Raw genomic sequence first — 16,457 nt, 5'->3', positions numbered from 1 at the left:
TTTTTTTTGTAGAAGTTTTTGTAAGGTGAAAAACTTTTTTTTCCTTTTCTTTTTTTCTCTTTCTCTTTCTTTTTCTTTTTCTTTCTTTCCTTTTTCTCTTCTTCTTCTTCTTCCCCGTTACCTCCCAGCAGCAACTCCCTTTCCCCCTTCCCCCGCCCACTGCCCTCCCCCGCCACCCCTCTGCCCTCCCTTTCCCCCTTCCCCCTCCCCCCTTCCCGACCACTGCCCTCTGCCCTGCCCTTCCCCCGCCCACTGCCCTTCCTGTCCCCCTTTCCCCGCCCACTACCCTTTGCCCTGCCCTTCCCCCGCCACCCCTCTGCCCTCCCTATCCCCTACTCGAAATACTGAAGCCCACTACCCTCTGCCCTACCCTTCCCCCACCACCCCTCTGGCCTTCCCCTGCAGCCCAGCCGCACCAGACGCTCTGGCAGGCCCAGGCTCGCGACCAGACACACCAGACGCAGCCCAGGCTCGCAACCCAGCCGCAACGCGCACGCAGGATGGGGGACTAAACGGCGGTGGTGGTCGGCACCGGCAGTGGTGGTGGGTTGGGATGGGGGAGAAAGAAGGAAAAAAGGGAAAGAAAATTTTTTTTTTTTTGTTTTGGGTATTTTGAGGTGTGTAGGTAAAAAATTTTGAAAAGTTTTTTGGGATTCCTGTAGCAAAAATTGTTAAAAAACTAGTAGGTAAAAAACTTGTCCAAAAAACTAGCTTCCAAACAGGCCCTATGTTCCCTTAGGAAACTTTTTCAACCATAGCAACTCCTTGCATGCTTCAGTAGTTACAATAAATTCGGATTCAGTGGTTGACAATGTAACACATTTTTGCAATCTAGATTGCCAAGAAATTGCTTCGTCTACAAAGGTAATCAAGTAACCCGAAGTAGACTTTCTTGTATTCCAGCTATATCAGCATCAATATAACTAGTGAGCACTAACTTCCCACTTTCAAAACAAAGCTTCAAATCTGAAGTACCACGGAGATATCTCAAAATCCACTTCACAGCATTCCAATGTTCTCTCCCAAGTTTTGAGAGAAATCGGCTCACGGACTAACTGCATAAGCTATATTAGGCCTCATACACACCATTGCATACATAATACTGCCAACCGTAGATGAATAAGGAACCTTCCTCATATATTCCTTGTCTTCTTTAGTAGAGGGACATTGTGAGATGCTCAACTTCATATGCGTTGCAAAAAGACTACTAACAGGTTTAGCCTTCTCCATTCAAAACCTTTGAAGCACCTTTTCAATGTACTTTTCCTGTGATAGCCAAAATTTCCTTACTTTCTTGTTTTGCAAAATTCTTACACCAAGAATTTTTTCTACTGGTCCTAAGTCTTTCATAGCAAAAGACTTGCTCAACTCTTGCTTCAATTTAGCAATTCTAATGCACTTTAACCAATGATAAGCATATCATTGACATACAGCAGCAAAATAATAAAATTATCATGTGAGAACCTTTGTACAAACACACAATGATCAGAAGTGGTTTTCTTGTAGCCCTGTTGTTGCATAACAGACTCAAACTTCTTGAACCACTGTTTTGGAGTTTGTTTCAAGCCATACAAACTCTTTGTTAACTTGCATACATAATCCTCTTTTTCTTTCACCCAAAATTCCTCTGGCTATTCCATATAATTTTCTTCATTCAAATCATCATGAAGAAAAGCCGTCTTCACATCCATTTGCTCAATCTCTAAATCAAAGCTTGCAGCTACCTCTAACACAGTTCGGATTGAAGACATTTTAACCCCGAGCAAAAAAAATTTCTTCAAAATCAACTCTGATCCCTTCTTTTGACTGAAACCTTTAACAACTACTTTTGCTTTATATCTTGGTGGTGAAGAACCTTCTTCCTGCTTTAATCTGTAAATCCACCTATTCTTCAAAACCCTTTTACCCTTTGGTAATTTCACCAACTCAAATGTTTCATTATTATACAAGAATTTCATCTCATCCTCCATGGTATGTAACCACTGTTACTTGTCTGCATTCTCCGTAGTTTCTTCAAAGTATTCAGGCTCTCCTCCATCAGTCAGGAGCACATACTCATCTAGAAAATATCTAGTAGACTGTTGTCTAATTCTTGTAGACCTTCTGAGTGGAACTTCTTGTGGATCTATCGTAGAATGAGTGAGTTGATCATCATCAACATCTATAGGATTATGTGTATCACCATCGTACTGGTCATCAGCAACATCATCATGCTGCATATCAATTCCTCCATCAGCTCTTGTAGGCAACTGTGATATAGTAATTGGCTCAAAATCTGTGAGGTCATCATGGATATGAGAATTTGTCTTTCCAATATCATCAATGGTTTGATTTTCAAGAAATACAACTTCACAGCTTCTTACAATTTTCTTCACAACTGGATCGTACAATCTATAACCAAACTCATCTTGGTCATATTCAATAAAGATGCATGGTCTATTTTTTGAATCTAACTTTGAGCTCTTATCTTTTGAAAAATGAACATAAGTTTTGCAACCGAAAACTCTCAAATGATCATATGAGATGTTTTTACCAGTCCAAACATTTTTTGAACATTACCTTGCAAAGTAGCAGTAGGAGTTAGATTAATAATATGTGCAATAGTATACAAAGCCTTACCCCAAAAGGACTTTGCCAGTTTCGACTCTACAAGTAGGCATCTAACTCTCTCCATCAATGTTCTGTTCATTCTCTCGGCCAAACCATTTAGTTGAGGTGTCTTTGGAGGCATCTTCTACTATCTAATTCCCTATTACTTGCAATAATCTTCAAATGGTTGTCAATACTCACCCTATTATCTGTCCAGATACATTTCCGCTTTCTTCTAGTTTGCCATTCAATCAAAACTTGAAACTATATAAACTTACCAAGCACTTGATCTTTTGTTTTAAGGTATAAACCCATAGTTTCCTGGAATGATCATCAATAGAAGTAACAAAATAAGATGCACCCCCAAAAGTTTGTACCTTCAAAGGACCAAAAATATCTAAATGCATCAAATCTAGCAAATTGCACATTCAGCGAGGAGGATTAGTCTTGAAGGATACTCAATGTTGTTTTCCTGCAAGACAATGAAAACATTTCTCCAAACTTGCATTCTTCATACCCGAAAGAGCATTCTTCTTTACCAAAGTCTCAAGTCCCTTTGCAATAATGTGACTCAACCTCTCGTGCCACAACTCAAGTGAATTTTGCTTCTCCACCAAATTCATAGCATCTCTTGAAATTGAAGCTTGCAACAAATACAAATTTGTTTTCAATTTCTTACCTCGAGTTATAACCAAGGACCCTTTACTGAGTTTCCATTTACCATCACAAAAATTATTGCCAAAGCCATCATCATCAAGTTTTTCTATGGAAATCAGGTTCAAGCGAATATCTGGAGCATGTCTGAACAAATGGTTCTCAAAATTCACCAAAATTGTGTAGAGCCACTGCTCATCTTCAAACAAATATCACCCATGCCAACTACCTTGGATACATCATTATTATCCATTCTTAGTGAACCAAACTCACCCGCAATGTAGGTAGCAAAAAGATCTCTCTTGGAAGTGAAATGGACTGCAGCACCAGTGTCAGCCACCCAACTAGTATCAAAAGAAACTAGATTAATGACACTGTCATGAAAAACAATAACAAGATCTCCATCAGTGGCAGTAGCACACAATCAGCACTACCATCTTTAGACTTTCCTGCACCATTGCTTTTATTTTCATTCTTCCATTTGAAACAATTCTTCTGAATGTGACCTTTCTTATGACAATAATGATATTCAACATTCTTGTACCGTGACTTGGATTTGCTTCTGCTTCTACTCATGTCTTTGTCATTACTTCTATTCTTCTATCTCCCCCTCTGCTCTGCAACCAAAATCTCTGTTTGCGAAGATGAACCTTGAGTTTTTCTTTTCACCTTTTCATTCAAAATTCCACTTTTAGCATAGTCCATGGTCATCACACTATTAGGGGCAAATTGGTATGTGAGATCCGAAATATCTACCACGAATCAAGTAAAGTGTTTAGCAACCACAGTCCAAGAATCTCATCATCAAATTGTACTCCAACATTAGACAACTGATCCAACAATCCTTGAAAGTCATTCACATGGTCAGAGGTAGGAGTGTCTTCCTTGTATCTCAACTACATCAGCTGCTTGAATAAAAACAATGTATTGTTACCAGTCCTAGAAGCATAAAGTTGTTCAAGTTTATTCCATTCTGACATGTGTCTCACTGGCAATATGATCGAGAACATTATCTTCCACCTATTATCTGATATAACCACGTGCCTGTTGATGCTCAAAATCCTATTCTTTATCAGATTTGGATTCTGGCTTTGTCTTAGCAAACACAAGCAAATGCATACTTTTCACAAATAAAAGGTTTCTCATCTTACCTTTCCATTTGTAATAATTCAACCCATTTAACGATATCATCTTGCTTGTATTAACCTCTATAATTCTAATAAATCAGAACAAGCTCAAGATACCACTCTATTGGGAGATACCGAGTTTCAAATAATCACATCACGTAGTGAAAACCTCCCCAATTCGTTAGAACAAATTAGGAGCATTAAGCAAGACAAAAATCCAGCAACTAATGGAAGATAAATCAACCTACAAACACAAAAAAGAAACAACCACAAGAAGACACAAGAATTTTTACGTAGAATACCTCTCCAATGTGAAGAGAAAAAATCATGAGACTCTTGAACCTACCACAAATTACTCCACTATCACCAATTAAAAGTAGAGTACAACTTTCAGCAAGTACACAATTGAGACATGGCCTTAAACAATCAACAAAGTCACCAAATCCCAAATAAAGAACAAAAGTTATGAAAAACTTCACCAGAAAACAGCAGCAGTACGAAATTTATAACTAAAGATTGAACCGCTGAAATCCGATCTCCATTGTTCAAATCGTAGAACTGGATATTCTCTACCTTCAATTAAAATTCAGGCCAATCAAACGTCAATTGCCATGGCGATTTATCACAACTGCTCAAACCAGAAACTTGCTGAAATAGCTCTGCAGAATTTTCTGCGTTTTTCCCCATTTTTTCTGCTACAGGAATAAACCAAATTTGACCTATAAATAGGTAGGACAACTCCTTAATGGGCCTAGACAATTACCCATTAATTTTAGACTTTTTCACATAAGTTGGAAACCCAAAAACCCAACAGATTTGTGTAATAAGAATTATGAGCAAAAGAAATTATGATCAAATGTTATGATGGAATTATACAGGAAGTGATTTTCCTAGGACATAGAGAGGACAACTGATTCTGATTTATTACCATTCAAAATTCTATATATGACTACATGCCCTTCACATTAGATACTTTCGTCATATCATCTTTTGGTTTAGACAGAAGAAGCTTTTTGCAGCTGAAATTGTGAGAACCTGAAAATTTTCTTTAATTCTAGGCATTATTTTATTTCTTTGCACACGTTTTCTATATTTTCCTTATTATATTAATTTTATAGATATTTTTATAAGTAAATATAGTTTTAAAATCATTTTTCTAGTACAAGTTAGTTCATGAGATATTAGGAGTGTACATTGGACGTGGGACCTGCTAGTGCGTTAAGTGAGATAAATTCGGTCAATTAGGTTAAGTTTTGCATAAAGGGATTAAATTACTAGGTGTTAGGAGATAATTAGAAGTTACCTAGATGGATTAACCATGAGGAGACAAGAAGATAGCTTTAAGCATAAAAGTTGACACGTGTCGCTTTCCTATTCGAAGTTGAACTTTGACTACATTTCTTTACCTTTACTAAAACCTCAATTTTGACCCAAAAATCATCTTCATTTTCACCTTCTTGGCCGAGCTCCTTGAGAGAAAAAAAAAAGAGAGAAAGCTTCAACTTTTATTTTCCATTTCTTGCTTATATCTTGAAATCCAACAGATAAAATCTTAAATTTGTCCACAAAAGTGACTTGCTAAGGAAGATTAAAGGTATTGGTGAAGTTGTTTTGGAGGAGGAAACCCTAAGCTACTACCTTTCTTGAGGTGTCAAGGTATTTTGCTTAGAAACTCATTCTTTGTTCCTAATAATGGTAAATTAGTGACTTGTGGTGACTAAATAGGTTGTTTTATGGAATATTTCATGGATTAAAGTGGAGTTAGCTAAATTTCAGATTTTAATGATGATTTTTATGTTTTCATACGATGATTATGGTTGGCCATGGAATGATAGCTTTATATTGTGTAAAATGGAGCCTTTGGGTGTTAATTATGGTTGTTTGCGGAAAATTTCAGCTTGTGCAGAAAATTTCAGTTTTAGGGCTTCTAATTAGGGCTTTATTATGGTTGGTTGTTGAGCTTCTAATTGGCTAAAATTGAGGGGTATTGTAACCCTAATGAGGTGTGTTGAATAGCCTATGATTTGTATGTGTACTTGTGGTTGTTTTGGATGAATTTAAATGGTTGTTTGTAGGATGGAAAATCTGAAATTTTAGGGGAAATGCTGTCCAAATGTTAAGGGTATAGGGTTCTTTTGAGTTTAGGTTGAGGATAAGTAGAAATGAAAGGTTTTGGGGTTTGTTTATACTTTTAGCCTTAAATGTTATGTATTTTCTACTCCAAGCTATATTTGGTTTTGCCTTAATAGTTCATTTAAGAGGTATTCGACTCGTGTCCAAGTCTCAATTGTGTTTTCTTGATTGTTATAGGGCGTGTCGGTGATCCAAGGCATACGTCGGATGGAAACTTGTGAACTTGCTTGTTTGAATTGGTGAGTGTACCATTGCATGATTTAATGCTTAAATGGTTGTTTGTACTTGAATCTTTGGATTGACTGACTGTGAACTCTGTGCATGAGACGAGAGTGTACTTTATCACTCTCGATCTCTTATCTGTGTGACTGTATACTGTATAACTGTGAATTCGTTATCTGTGCATGGCTTGCTGTCGTTTGGGGCTCAGTCCAACGACTTTACTGTGAGATCTGAGCTCAAACCTCATTGGTCGTTAATCGGGTCGAGCCGGCAAGGGCCTGATCGATTCGATAACGAACCATGGGTTTACTGTTAGTCGAATGGAGTGTTATCTCCTCGAGTTTGTGGTATACTCGAGTATTACCCTCTCTGTTTCTGTGAGGTGTTCGGGCCCGGTAAGGGGAATGTTTGGTGGAAGGTTTGGTGTAAAGTGGGATCTACGGTCTTGTTCGTGTCTTTGAACGTTGACGGAGGGTCAACAGGTTGAGATCAAGTACTGCAAATGGGGAATTGGCTCTTGAGAGCCGACTGTATCCTTTTACTTCTGATTTTATTGTGGGATACTTTCTTCTGTGTTTAATGGCCATGTATAACTGAGCATGAATATACTTGTGAGTCTTGGACGTATGACTTGTTGGTACCTCATTGGGCGTAAACTCACCCTCGCTATCTTTGTTTTCTTTACAAGAACAACTTTTGGAAACCATGATTTTGAGAAGCGAGTTGAGCTAGTTAGATATTTTTTTGTTCCTTTGTATAGCTCCTCGGTAGTTGAATACCCTAAATGTATTTTGTCCCAATGTTTCCTTGTGATTTGTAATCATATCAACGTGTGTATATAAAAGTGTTTAATCATGTTTATATGGTATGTTTGGTTGGATTGGTTGGAATTGTACCTTCTCTAATGTTATATAAAGTTTACTTGTACTTGATTTGAATCGTTTCGAGCTCGTGGAAGCGTATTTTCGGCATACGATTGCATTATAGGATTTGATCACTGTGTGTTCAGCTTAGTAGTCCTGGCGAGAGTTGGGCAGGCAGTCCGCTAACCCTTAGGGTACGCCCTAGGGGAAAGTGGGGCTGTCACAGAAATCATTTATATAAACCTCCCATCTGAAGTAACTATCTCTTAAATAAGTAGTATCATAGAATTATGTTTGACACTGCATGTAGGTCCTTGGAAAATGCCAGCTTCAGGACATTGTTCTTTGTTCAAAAGAAAGAAGAGGGCTTGGACTCTATTGGTAAGATAACTCTATAATTTACGCTGAGTACGTTCCAAGTTTGGTGATTAAAAATTGTGCCATCGCTGCACAGTTACACAACATGGATTAAACTGGAGCATGTGTCAGCGGCAACTATTCTGCTTGGGGCGAGCATTATTGAAAAGAAGGAAAATCCTAATCCTTGATGAAGCCACGGCATCAATTGACAATGCAACAGACTCTATAATCCTAAAAACAATTCGAAGAGAATCTGCAGACTGCACTGTGAATACAGTAGCTCACAGGATATCAACAGTGTTAGATTGCACAATGGTGCTTGGATTAAGGGATGGTGAGTTTCAAACTTAATCCAAATATGATTTGCAAAGCTCTTCAAGCAGTGGCCAATATTTTAAGGTTCTACTATCATCAACGAAAAATATACTACTACATCCTAAGAGTTAGATCTTCTTCCCCTTTAAATGTTAACCCTTATAGTAAACGTTCTTGTGTAACTCTTTCATATCGTGCGTCTGTCATTACTTAAAGCAAAGAGTTTTATTTATCTTTCAGGAAAGGTGGCGGAGTATAACGAACCTCATAAATGAATAGAATTCACTATTCGGACAGCTACCAAGAGGATACTGGTCACGATCTGAAAATGCCAACAGAGTGCAGAATACCTTGCAACAGGATTCATTTTTTGTTGTCAGTGCAATGTGTTAGCCGAATACTAATGTATGTTAGACGGATCTACAAGTTTTACTTACCTTTTCCATATATACCATCTTGAGCATCCTACATATGGAGATGTCATGGTTTTCTCCAGGCCTTTGGAAATCTCTTGAGCTGTGTTGGTTATGGGCAAGCAAGATTTGCATGCACATCAGTGGAAGTCATTATTAAAAAAAAAAACTTTTTACCCATAAATCTGATGTGTAAAAGCTGTTTATCGCAATGATTCTTCTTATCCTGTGGCTTTGGCAAATTCTACATTTCTTCCTGAAGCAAAAATAAAGTCCATAGCTGATGATGATATTGGCCGGTGAACAAGAAAGAAATGCGGTAATGTGTGTTGAGAATGCTTAGTTGAAGCTTCAGAGGAATTTTACTTTGGCTACTTTGGCTTTTAGAAGTACTATGTACTCTGATCATCATTCTATTCAACCTATTTTTTCTTGGGAAGTTTTGTGCTCTTCCTTATCATATTAAGTTAAAAAGGCTCTAAGTAGATCTGATAAATGTCTCCAGCATGGGTGATCGTGCACTTTTTCTTTGTTTGGCCATAACCTTTTGCTTGCATATTTCGGCTAGTGATATTCCAGGATTTGTGACATAATAGAAGAACTGAGGAAGATATAATGTTGTACCTTCATCTAATGATTATCAAACTGAACCCATGTCACGAAGATGCAATGTCGTATTTTCAATTTTTGCTGACGATACGATTAGGCCATTCTATTTCGGGAGATAAATAGATAAACCAAGGGAAAAGACCCTTTCTGTGAACCATAATGGAGCGATGATCCAATACTGACTTAAGTGAATTACGTAAAGGGATTCCTTAAAGCTGATTCTGGTGTAATGATCCACTGTTATGGCTTGTCTTGTTTTACCACATCTGAATTTGGTTATTTCCTTCGTTGGTCCAATTTATGTTCCACTTGAGGCATTGAGCTTGAGTTCTTTCTTTTTATCCTTCACCTGTTGCAGCGATTTTAATGTTGCTAAACTCATCGCTTAGGGAGGGACAATCAATCAACTATAGGCCTGATGTACGAGTAGAGCTTGGCACTATCACTTGGCCAAGATCATTAGCTCCTCTTTTACTTTCATTCTTTTATCATTTGATCCAAATTTTGTCTACTCTCTTTGAAGTCTAAGCCTCATATGAACTAACTAAGTATTTAAAAGAAACTTGAATGTTCAAGTGGGATGAGATCTCATACTTTCTTAGTCTAAGCTAGTGGTACTGATGTACTCACATTGTATGATGTTACGTTTCAAGAAATGGAAAAGAACAAAAAAATGGTAAGATGGCTCAGCTGATGCTGTGACCGTTATGCACTATCCATGTATTCCAAATTTTTAATGGCACATTTGTTGATCTCTGAGTTATGATTCTCAAAAGATTTCAAGACACAAGACACAGATTTCAACACCACAGATTTACAACGTCTGTTGAGGGATCGGCAGTACTTCAAGCAGCCCAAATGAAATTTATCATGCTTCACTTACGATAAAGGACTTAAATCAGAAAACAAAGAAAAGAAACTGCTGTTTCTGTAATCCATAACTGGGAGTAAGCATTTATGGCAGCAAAATGAACTCAGATTGCCTCTTGTAACCCTACTATCGGCTGCCTTACTGAATGAAAACCTCTTCAAGTGTTCACCCAATGATGAAAGAACAATTACTTTGATTATTATTAACTTCAAATGACATAGTTTTACGTATTTAACAATCTTGAATGACCCTAAGAACGATTATCTAGTGTCAAGCAAAACTTCACATCCATACTTAACACAAACTCTGACTAGAGACTGAAACAAGGAGACTGCACATATAGTTCAAGTATGAATTCTAATAGGAAAGTTTTCAGCTGGCAACTAATCCTCACCAGCAAGATCACCCCACCTGACATCGTGCTTTGCAGCAAGATAATATGCTCCAACTGGTCCCCTGCTGCCATATGGATACAGCTCAGGAGCAATTTTCTTCTCTTCAAGTTCTTTCAGCAATGGTGAGAATAGTGCCCACGCAGCATCAAGCTCATCACTTCTAATAAACAACCTTCTTTCTCCTCCTATTGCATCTAGGAGGAGTCTTTCATAGGCATCTGGTATCTCTCTTCTATACCTTCAAACATAAATCAGAATGTAGAATGAAACTTGATGAAGATTAGCTACCAACATGTCTATAATCTTTTGTTGTCTGGAAACAGAGATATTTTCCCAGTTAGCTCCTTCAAATTTTTCTGTTTAAATTAGTGAACTCTTTACGAGGAAAAGCATCCCAAGAGAATTTAAGTACTAAAATTTTCAGTTTAAGGAACAGTTTGTCGATTGTCTGTTAGATGTAATATAAATTTATTTTGTGAGCAAAATAGTTGGAGGAAAAGATATACTGCACCAAGAGCGATATTTGGTGCACCAGAAAAAGCTTTAAATCGTAAAACAATCATATAATAAAGTATTCACCAATGCATCAAGGTATCAAGGAATTGACATGTAATATCATCATAAATCTCTTACCTGGCACTATAAAGAAGATTAAGGTCACTGCGGTCCAGTCTCATGCCAAGACCTGGAACCTTGTTGTTGATCTTTAAATATATGGCTTCATCTGGTTGTAATCGAAGCACTAGCTCATTGGTAGCCTTATCCAAGTCAGTTCCAAAATTCCATTTATACAAATTACCGGGGACATGTCTAAACTGGACTCTAATCTCAGTTCTGAATTTTCAAAGGGACAATTGTCAGGACACTTCCACTATACATATCCCTAAGTAGAATTTGAGACTTAACAAGCATTTTGGAAAAGATAGATAATTAACTTACTTTCTAATATGGAGAGCTTTGCCTGCCTTCATCAGGAATGGAACTCCATCCCAGCGAGAATTATTAATAAATAGAGCTGCAGCAGCAAAAGTAGGAGTAACACTGTCTTTTGGCACAGTTGGATCATCTATATATCCCGGATAGGATTTACCACCCTTGCTGTGTCCCTTATATTGGCCAACAATCACATCTTCAAGCTGCAGTGGCCTCATTGATCTCAAAACCTTGACCTGAATCCAAAGTGGTAATATTACTAAGCACTCATTTTCTCCACAGGGGCTTTCTCTACTGACCTTTTTGGAGATTTTCACAAGCATTTGAGAGCTTTTCTTTTACATAAAGGGTGAGTTCAGTACTAAAACTGAGTTCTTATAAACTAGTTTGCGAAAAGAAAATGCAAAGTAACAGAATAGCGCATTCAATTGATTGAGAGATCTTTTGAAGAAAAACATGGATAAAGTAAAATACCTTTTCATTTCTAATGTCCTCAGCATCCAAGCTAACCGGTGTCTCCATTGCGAACAATGCTAATATTTGCAACAGATGATTTTGCATGATATCTCGTATAATCCCATAGTTGTCAAAGTATCTAAAATCCAAGCCATTAGCAACTTGGCTTTAACTCTTGCAAGAGTAAATTTATTTAACTTTGTTTAATCAGAACAAAACAAGTGAAACTCACCCTCCTCGTCCCTCAGTACCAAAATCTTCAGAAAAGATAAATTGCACATTGCGTATGTAATTTCTTGACCAAAGAGGCTCAAAAACCAGATTTGAGAACCGAAGCACTGACAGATTCTCAACAAGTTCCTTTCCCAGGTAATGGTCAATTCTGAACAAGAGTCAAAAGGCTCAAGTAATCATCCACTGTCAATGATTTAGGCTTATTACAAGAAGGTGCAGCAAAGCCTACCGAAATATTTGATCCTCAGATAGATACTGCATTAGACATCTGGTCAGTTCTCTAGAGGATTCTGAATCACGTCCAAAAGGCTTTTCCACTATGACCCTTGTCCAGCCACTTACTGAAGAAGCTTTATTGCTAGCACATTTCACCGCATCCACAAATATGTTTGGCGGTATTGATAAATAAAATAACCTATTTGACAGACTACCACCCTGAGTATATCAATGCAATACTGTCAATATTTCAAGTTTAAGAATGTATGGATGGCAAGATCTACCTTTCAAATTTCTTAATTAGATAAGAACACAGTTACCAGTTGACAAATTCCTAAATTACATGATAAGTTTAAAAGGGTCCAGCACCAGGAGGGGTCACAGAAATTTGCAAACTGGTTTCCAGCCTTTTTTGGATCCAAAATTTACAGGAAATTCAGAGAGAACTGGCTATTAGAAAAGATCAAATAACAACATAACAAACATGTGTTGTCAATTCTAGCCAAAAGTTCAGTGATGAGGGCATAACTTGTACAATTTGGGTGACTGAACATTCAGTGGATACACCAAAATATCAAACTATACTTAGAAGCAAGACATTCAACAAACAAACTCAAAATGTTGAAGCTAATATAGGTTACAGCACACTCCACCACCCACCACCATTTATTAAGGCAGACCAAAATGTAAAAATTTCAAGGAAGAAAACAGAAATGAAGGAAAAGCATTAGATTACTCTCTCATTGAACAGTGAACAGACCAGCAATTGTACATTTACAGTTATAGACCAAAATGCCCTTGTAAAGGACATTGTTTGACATTTCCTATTATGCACTTATCTTGTGAATGAGTTACAATTAGCTTACTTAGCAGTTCTTACTCCTCATTTTCATCAAAAATTTGAGACTTAAAGAGCTTATTTTAGTGGCTTCTTGAAAATACTTCAAATATCTATGCTTTACCACTGCCCTTGGATGCGCAAAAACTGCAAGTATGACAAGGAAGCAAGACATGGCAGCTTCCTGCTGGATGCCCAGAAGATTAGTTTGTTCTCGTGGACATAGGTCTGTGACTAGATACAATCTGTGATAAGGAGTATTTTCTGCATTAATCTATTGAAAGGATGGCTCTTGTAACATCATAATTCTGGCAGGATGTTCCTTGAGGAATCAAAGCCCTAATGTCTGTGTTCCCTGGTTCATATTGCTGGCATATTTTTAGTGGAAGATGTTTCCATGGCTGAAAATGATTTTCAGGCACAGCTCACAGACTCCGGAAATCATAAGTTCATTGGTTACTTTCTTCTTATTGTAAACTGAGCCTAAAGTGTATCCCCTGTACATAAAATAACAATGAATTTAATGTTTTAATGACAACATTACATTCCACCACCAATTTCAGCAAGCAGAAACATCTTGAGAATTATCTTTTTCTTTTCTGGGCACGTCTATTGAAGTACAGAATCCTAAAAGGAGCATCACCCGCACAGCAACCTGCCCTTCTGTACAGGGCATAGTTAAAGGTAACAGCTCATAATAATAACGAATTATCAGAACTTAGCTCAGAAGCTACAAATTAATAAATGCATAGAAATAGAAAACGACAATGACAAAAACAATAACCATGCATAACCAAGAATAAAGCCCAATTTTCTTCTTCAATTAGACCTTTCTATAATGTGAACTGCAATACATGATGTTGATTAAGCTAACATCCAAGGATCCAACAACATTAGCAGTTTATGAGAACATATTTCGAAGGACTGATACATTTTCTATAACTTTAAAGTTTTATGAAAAGCTGGTTTCTCAGATGGTTAATGTATGAAAGTTTCGATGAGCACTAAATCCATGTTTATGCCATTATATGGCATCAATATACAAAGTCATTAGCTCAGATTTGTTTTATTATGCTTCATCAAACACTTTGCATCTAAAGAATTTCACACAAATTACTTTGTTGTCTTTAACATAAATTATTACCATTTGTTGACATATAAAAGAATGGTAAATGTTAAGGTCTTTAGGCAAGAACAGGTATCACCTCTTTTTCTTTGAGCTTGCAGTCCAGTTTTGCAAAGTCATCCTCAGAACTGTATTGACCAGAATGATAGTAACATTTCATAAGAAATTGTTCCATTTTGTCTGCGCAATTTTCTCTGCAAGTTCTCAACCACAAAGTTAGCTGAAAGTTAATGTATGGCTATATGCTGAATTTTGGTATCCTTTCATCATGTACATGCACCTTTTATCAACTCTACATGTTAAGGTTGTGCTAATCATGTTTCTCAGCTCCTCGTCAGTCATTTTGGTCCGAGCATAACCAAAGACTATGAAGTTCTGCAAATTATGATCAGTAAATAACATTCTCAGAAACAGCTTTACCAGACCTCATGACAACAATAAGCATTTCTCTGTTATCTAGTTCCTGTGAATCTCAGGTAACCAAAGATGAAAATCAAATAGAAACATAACCTCAGGCAGAAAGTCTTCATAAAAAAGGGCAAACAGTGCGGGGAAAATCTTCTTCCTGGCAAGGTCCCCTGAAGCACCAACAACAGTTATGCTGAGAGTGGTCTCTGCTTCCCCAGGCCTTGAGGCAGGTACTTCTTCTGCTAAGGGCTTTGACATTGAACCTTATCAAGAAATTGATGTATCCATGTAAGAAAATACGAATTACAAAATAATAAAAGCAAGAAATTGTTAGTTTACATTCCAGTGAATGGTGCTTTGAAATTTGAGCCATCAATGAACCAAAAGAACGACTTAAAAACATGCCAATCAAGTGATGTCAATAGTCAATGGAAGGGACTGGTAGAATATGAGACCAAATTATATATTGTGAATGTCCTCATTAATTTCCTTAAAAATGTCTAGTACAGGTCCATACTTATCTCTGCAATTAAATTCTTCTATATTGGCATGTGGCCGTGTTAGTGTTTCAATTTTCAAAATGATAAATCATTAATTAAACTTCTTTTTCTAGTTTATTACAATTTTGTTGCTTCTCTTCTTGGGACTCTGCTTTATTACAAAGCTCAAAAAAAGAACTTCAGTTGCTCAACTTGCACTAACGTAAGCTACAAATGACATAAAGACAACTAATATTCCAAATGATCAAGAAATTGAATCTTAGTTCTGAATAGCAAATGGACTAAATGCCAAAATGAACAACCAGGAAATGCAGCGATAGAGCTTAACCAATCAAAAATAATGTTACACAGGTTCCTAGTGTAAAAAAATCTCTAAAAAGGTGAAAAATTGCTCACCATCTTGCAAGGAAACTGCATTTAGAGGGTACCCATTGGAGGAATTAAGATCAGAAGGATTTCTTGAATGGATTCTTGAAAAAATTTTGGGAACCCATATGGAAGAATGGGCTCCGTAACATACACGACTGAACTGTTTACAGTAACACTTCCCAGTGTAGCGGTCTGATGAGAATGACAGTGTGGATGATGAAGAGGAAGAAGAGGGAGATAAGTGAGCAGCCATGCAGTTTGGTGATGCTCCTGATGTTGTTCAAAACGTGTGTAGCCCAGATGAATTTGAACCTTGATCAATAAATATCTGCAGAATCGATTAATTGATGTCCACTGATTCTTGTTGGTTGGATAACAGGCATGGCCCCATTCAGCTATTTAGAGGGCAAGCATATTGTGTACCCGAAATGAAAGAGGAAAAAAAATGTTAAATCGTTTATGTAGTTTGCATTAGACAGATTTAGGTTCATGTTACAAATGCAAAATTTGATGTTCGAATTTAAAGTTAATATGCATCCAGATCAATAAGTATACACATATCAATTAGTATATATATATATATATTTACGGTGTAAAAAGGATTAATAAAAATATATATATAAATAGTTATTTTTAAAAGATCATCATACTTTCTCAAATGCTAATACTTTACTATTCTAAATAGAATCCAAAGTCAAATCCAATGTTTTATACCCTAAATTTTAAGTAGGATTAACTAGCGGCGAATTCAAAGTAGAGCACTGGCGGCACGTGCCCCTACTGCAGACCTTCAATTTTAACAAATCTTTAGCTTTACTTGCAATAA

General features: G+C 37.0%; 1 protein-coding gene across 1 annotated transcript; it reads right to left on the bottom strand.

Moving 5' to 3' along the window:
* Positions 1-10,332: 10,332 nt before the first annotated feature.
* Positions 10,333-15,992, bottom strand: LOC113736600 (glucose-6-phosphate 1-dehydrogenase, chloroplastic-like). The gene is made up of 10 exons (XM_027263658.2): positions 15,659-15,992; positions 14,865-15,025; positions 14,635-14,729; positions 14,434-14,548; positions 12,404-12,609; positions 12,173-12,322; positions 11,959-12,079; positions 11,491-11,720; positions 11,185-11,385; positions 10,333-10,789 (listed from the first exon to the last, which is right to left on the bottom strand). Exons 1-10 carry the CDS (start codon positions 15,882-15,884, stop codon positions 10,540-10,542), a joined length of 1,755 nt encoding a protein of 584 aa, XP_027119459.1. The 5' UTR covers positions 15,885-15,992; the 3' UTR covers positions 10,333-10,539.
* Between the last annotated feature and the right edge of the window lie 465 nt (positions 15,993-16,457).

The sequence above is a fragment of the Coffea arabica genome, chromosome 3e (assembly GCF_036785885.1).
Source record: "Coffea arabica cultivar ET-39 chromosome 3e, Coffea Arabica ET-39 HiFi, whole genome shotgun sequence".
Taxonomy (NCBI): Eukaryota; Viridiplantae; Streptophyta; class Magnoliopsida; order Gentianales; family Rubiaceae; genus Coffea; species Coffea arabica.
The sequence above is the reverse complement of the archived record's forward strand: the minus strand, read 5'-3'. Positions and strand labels throughout refer to the sequence as shown.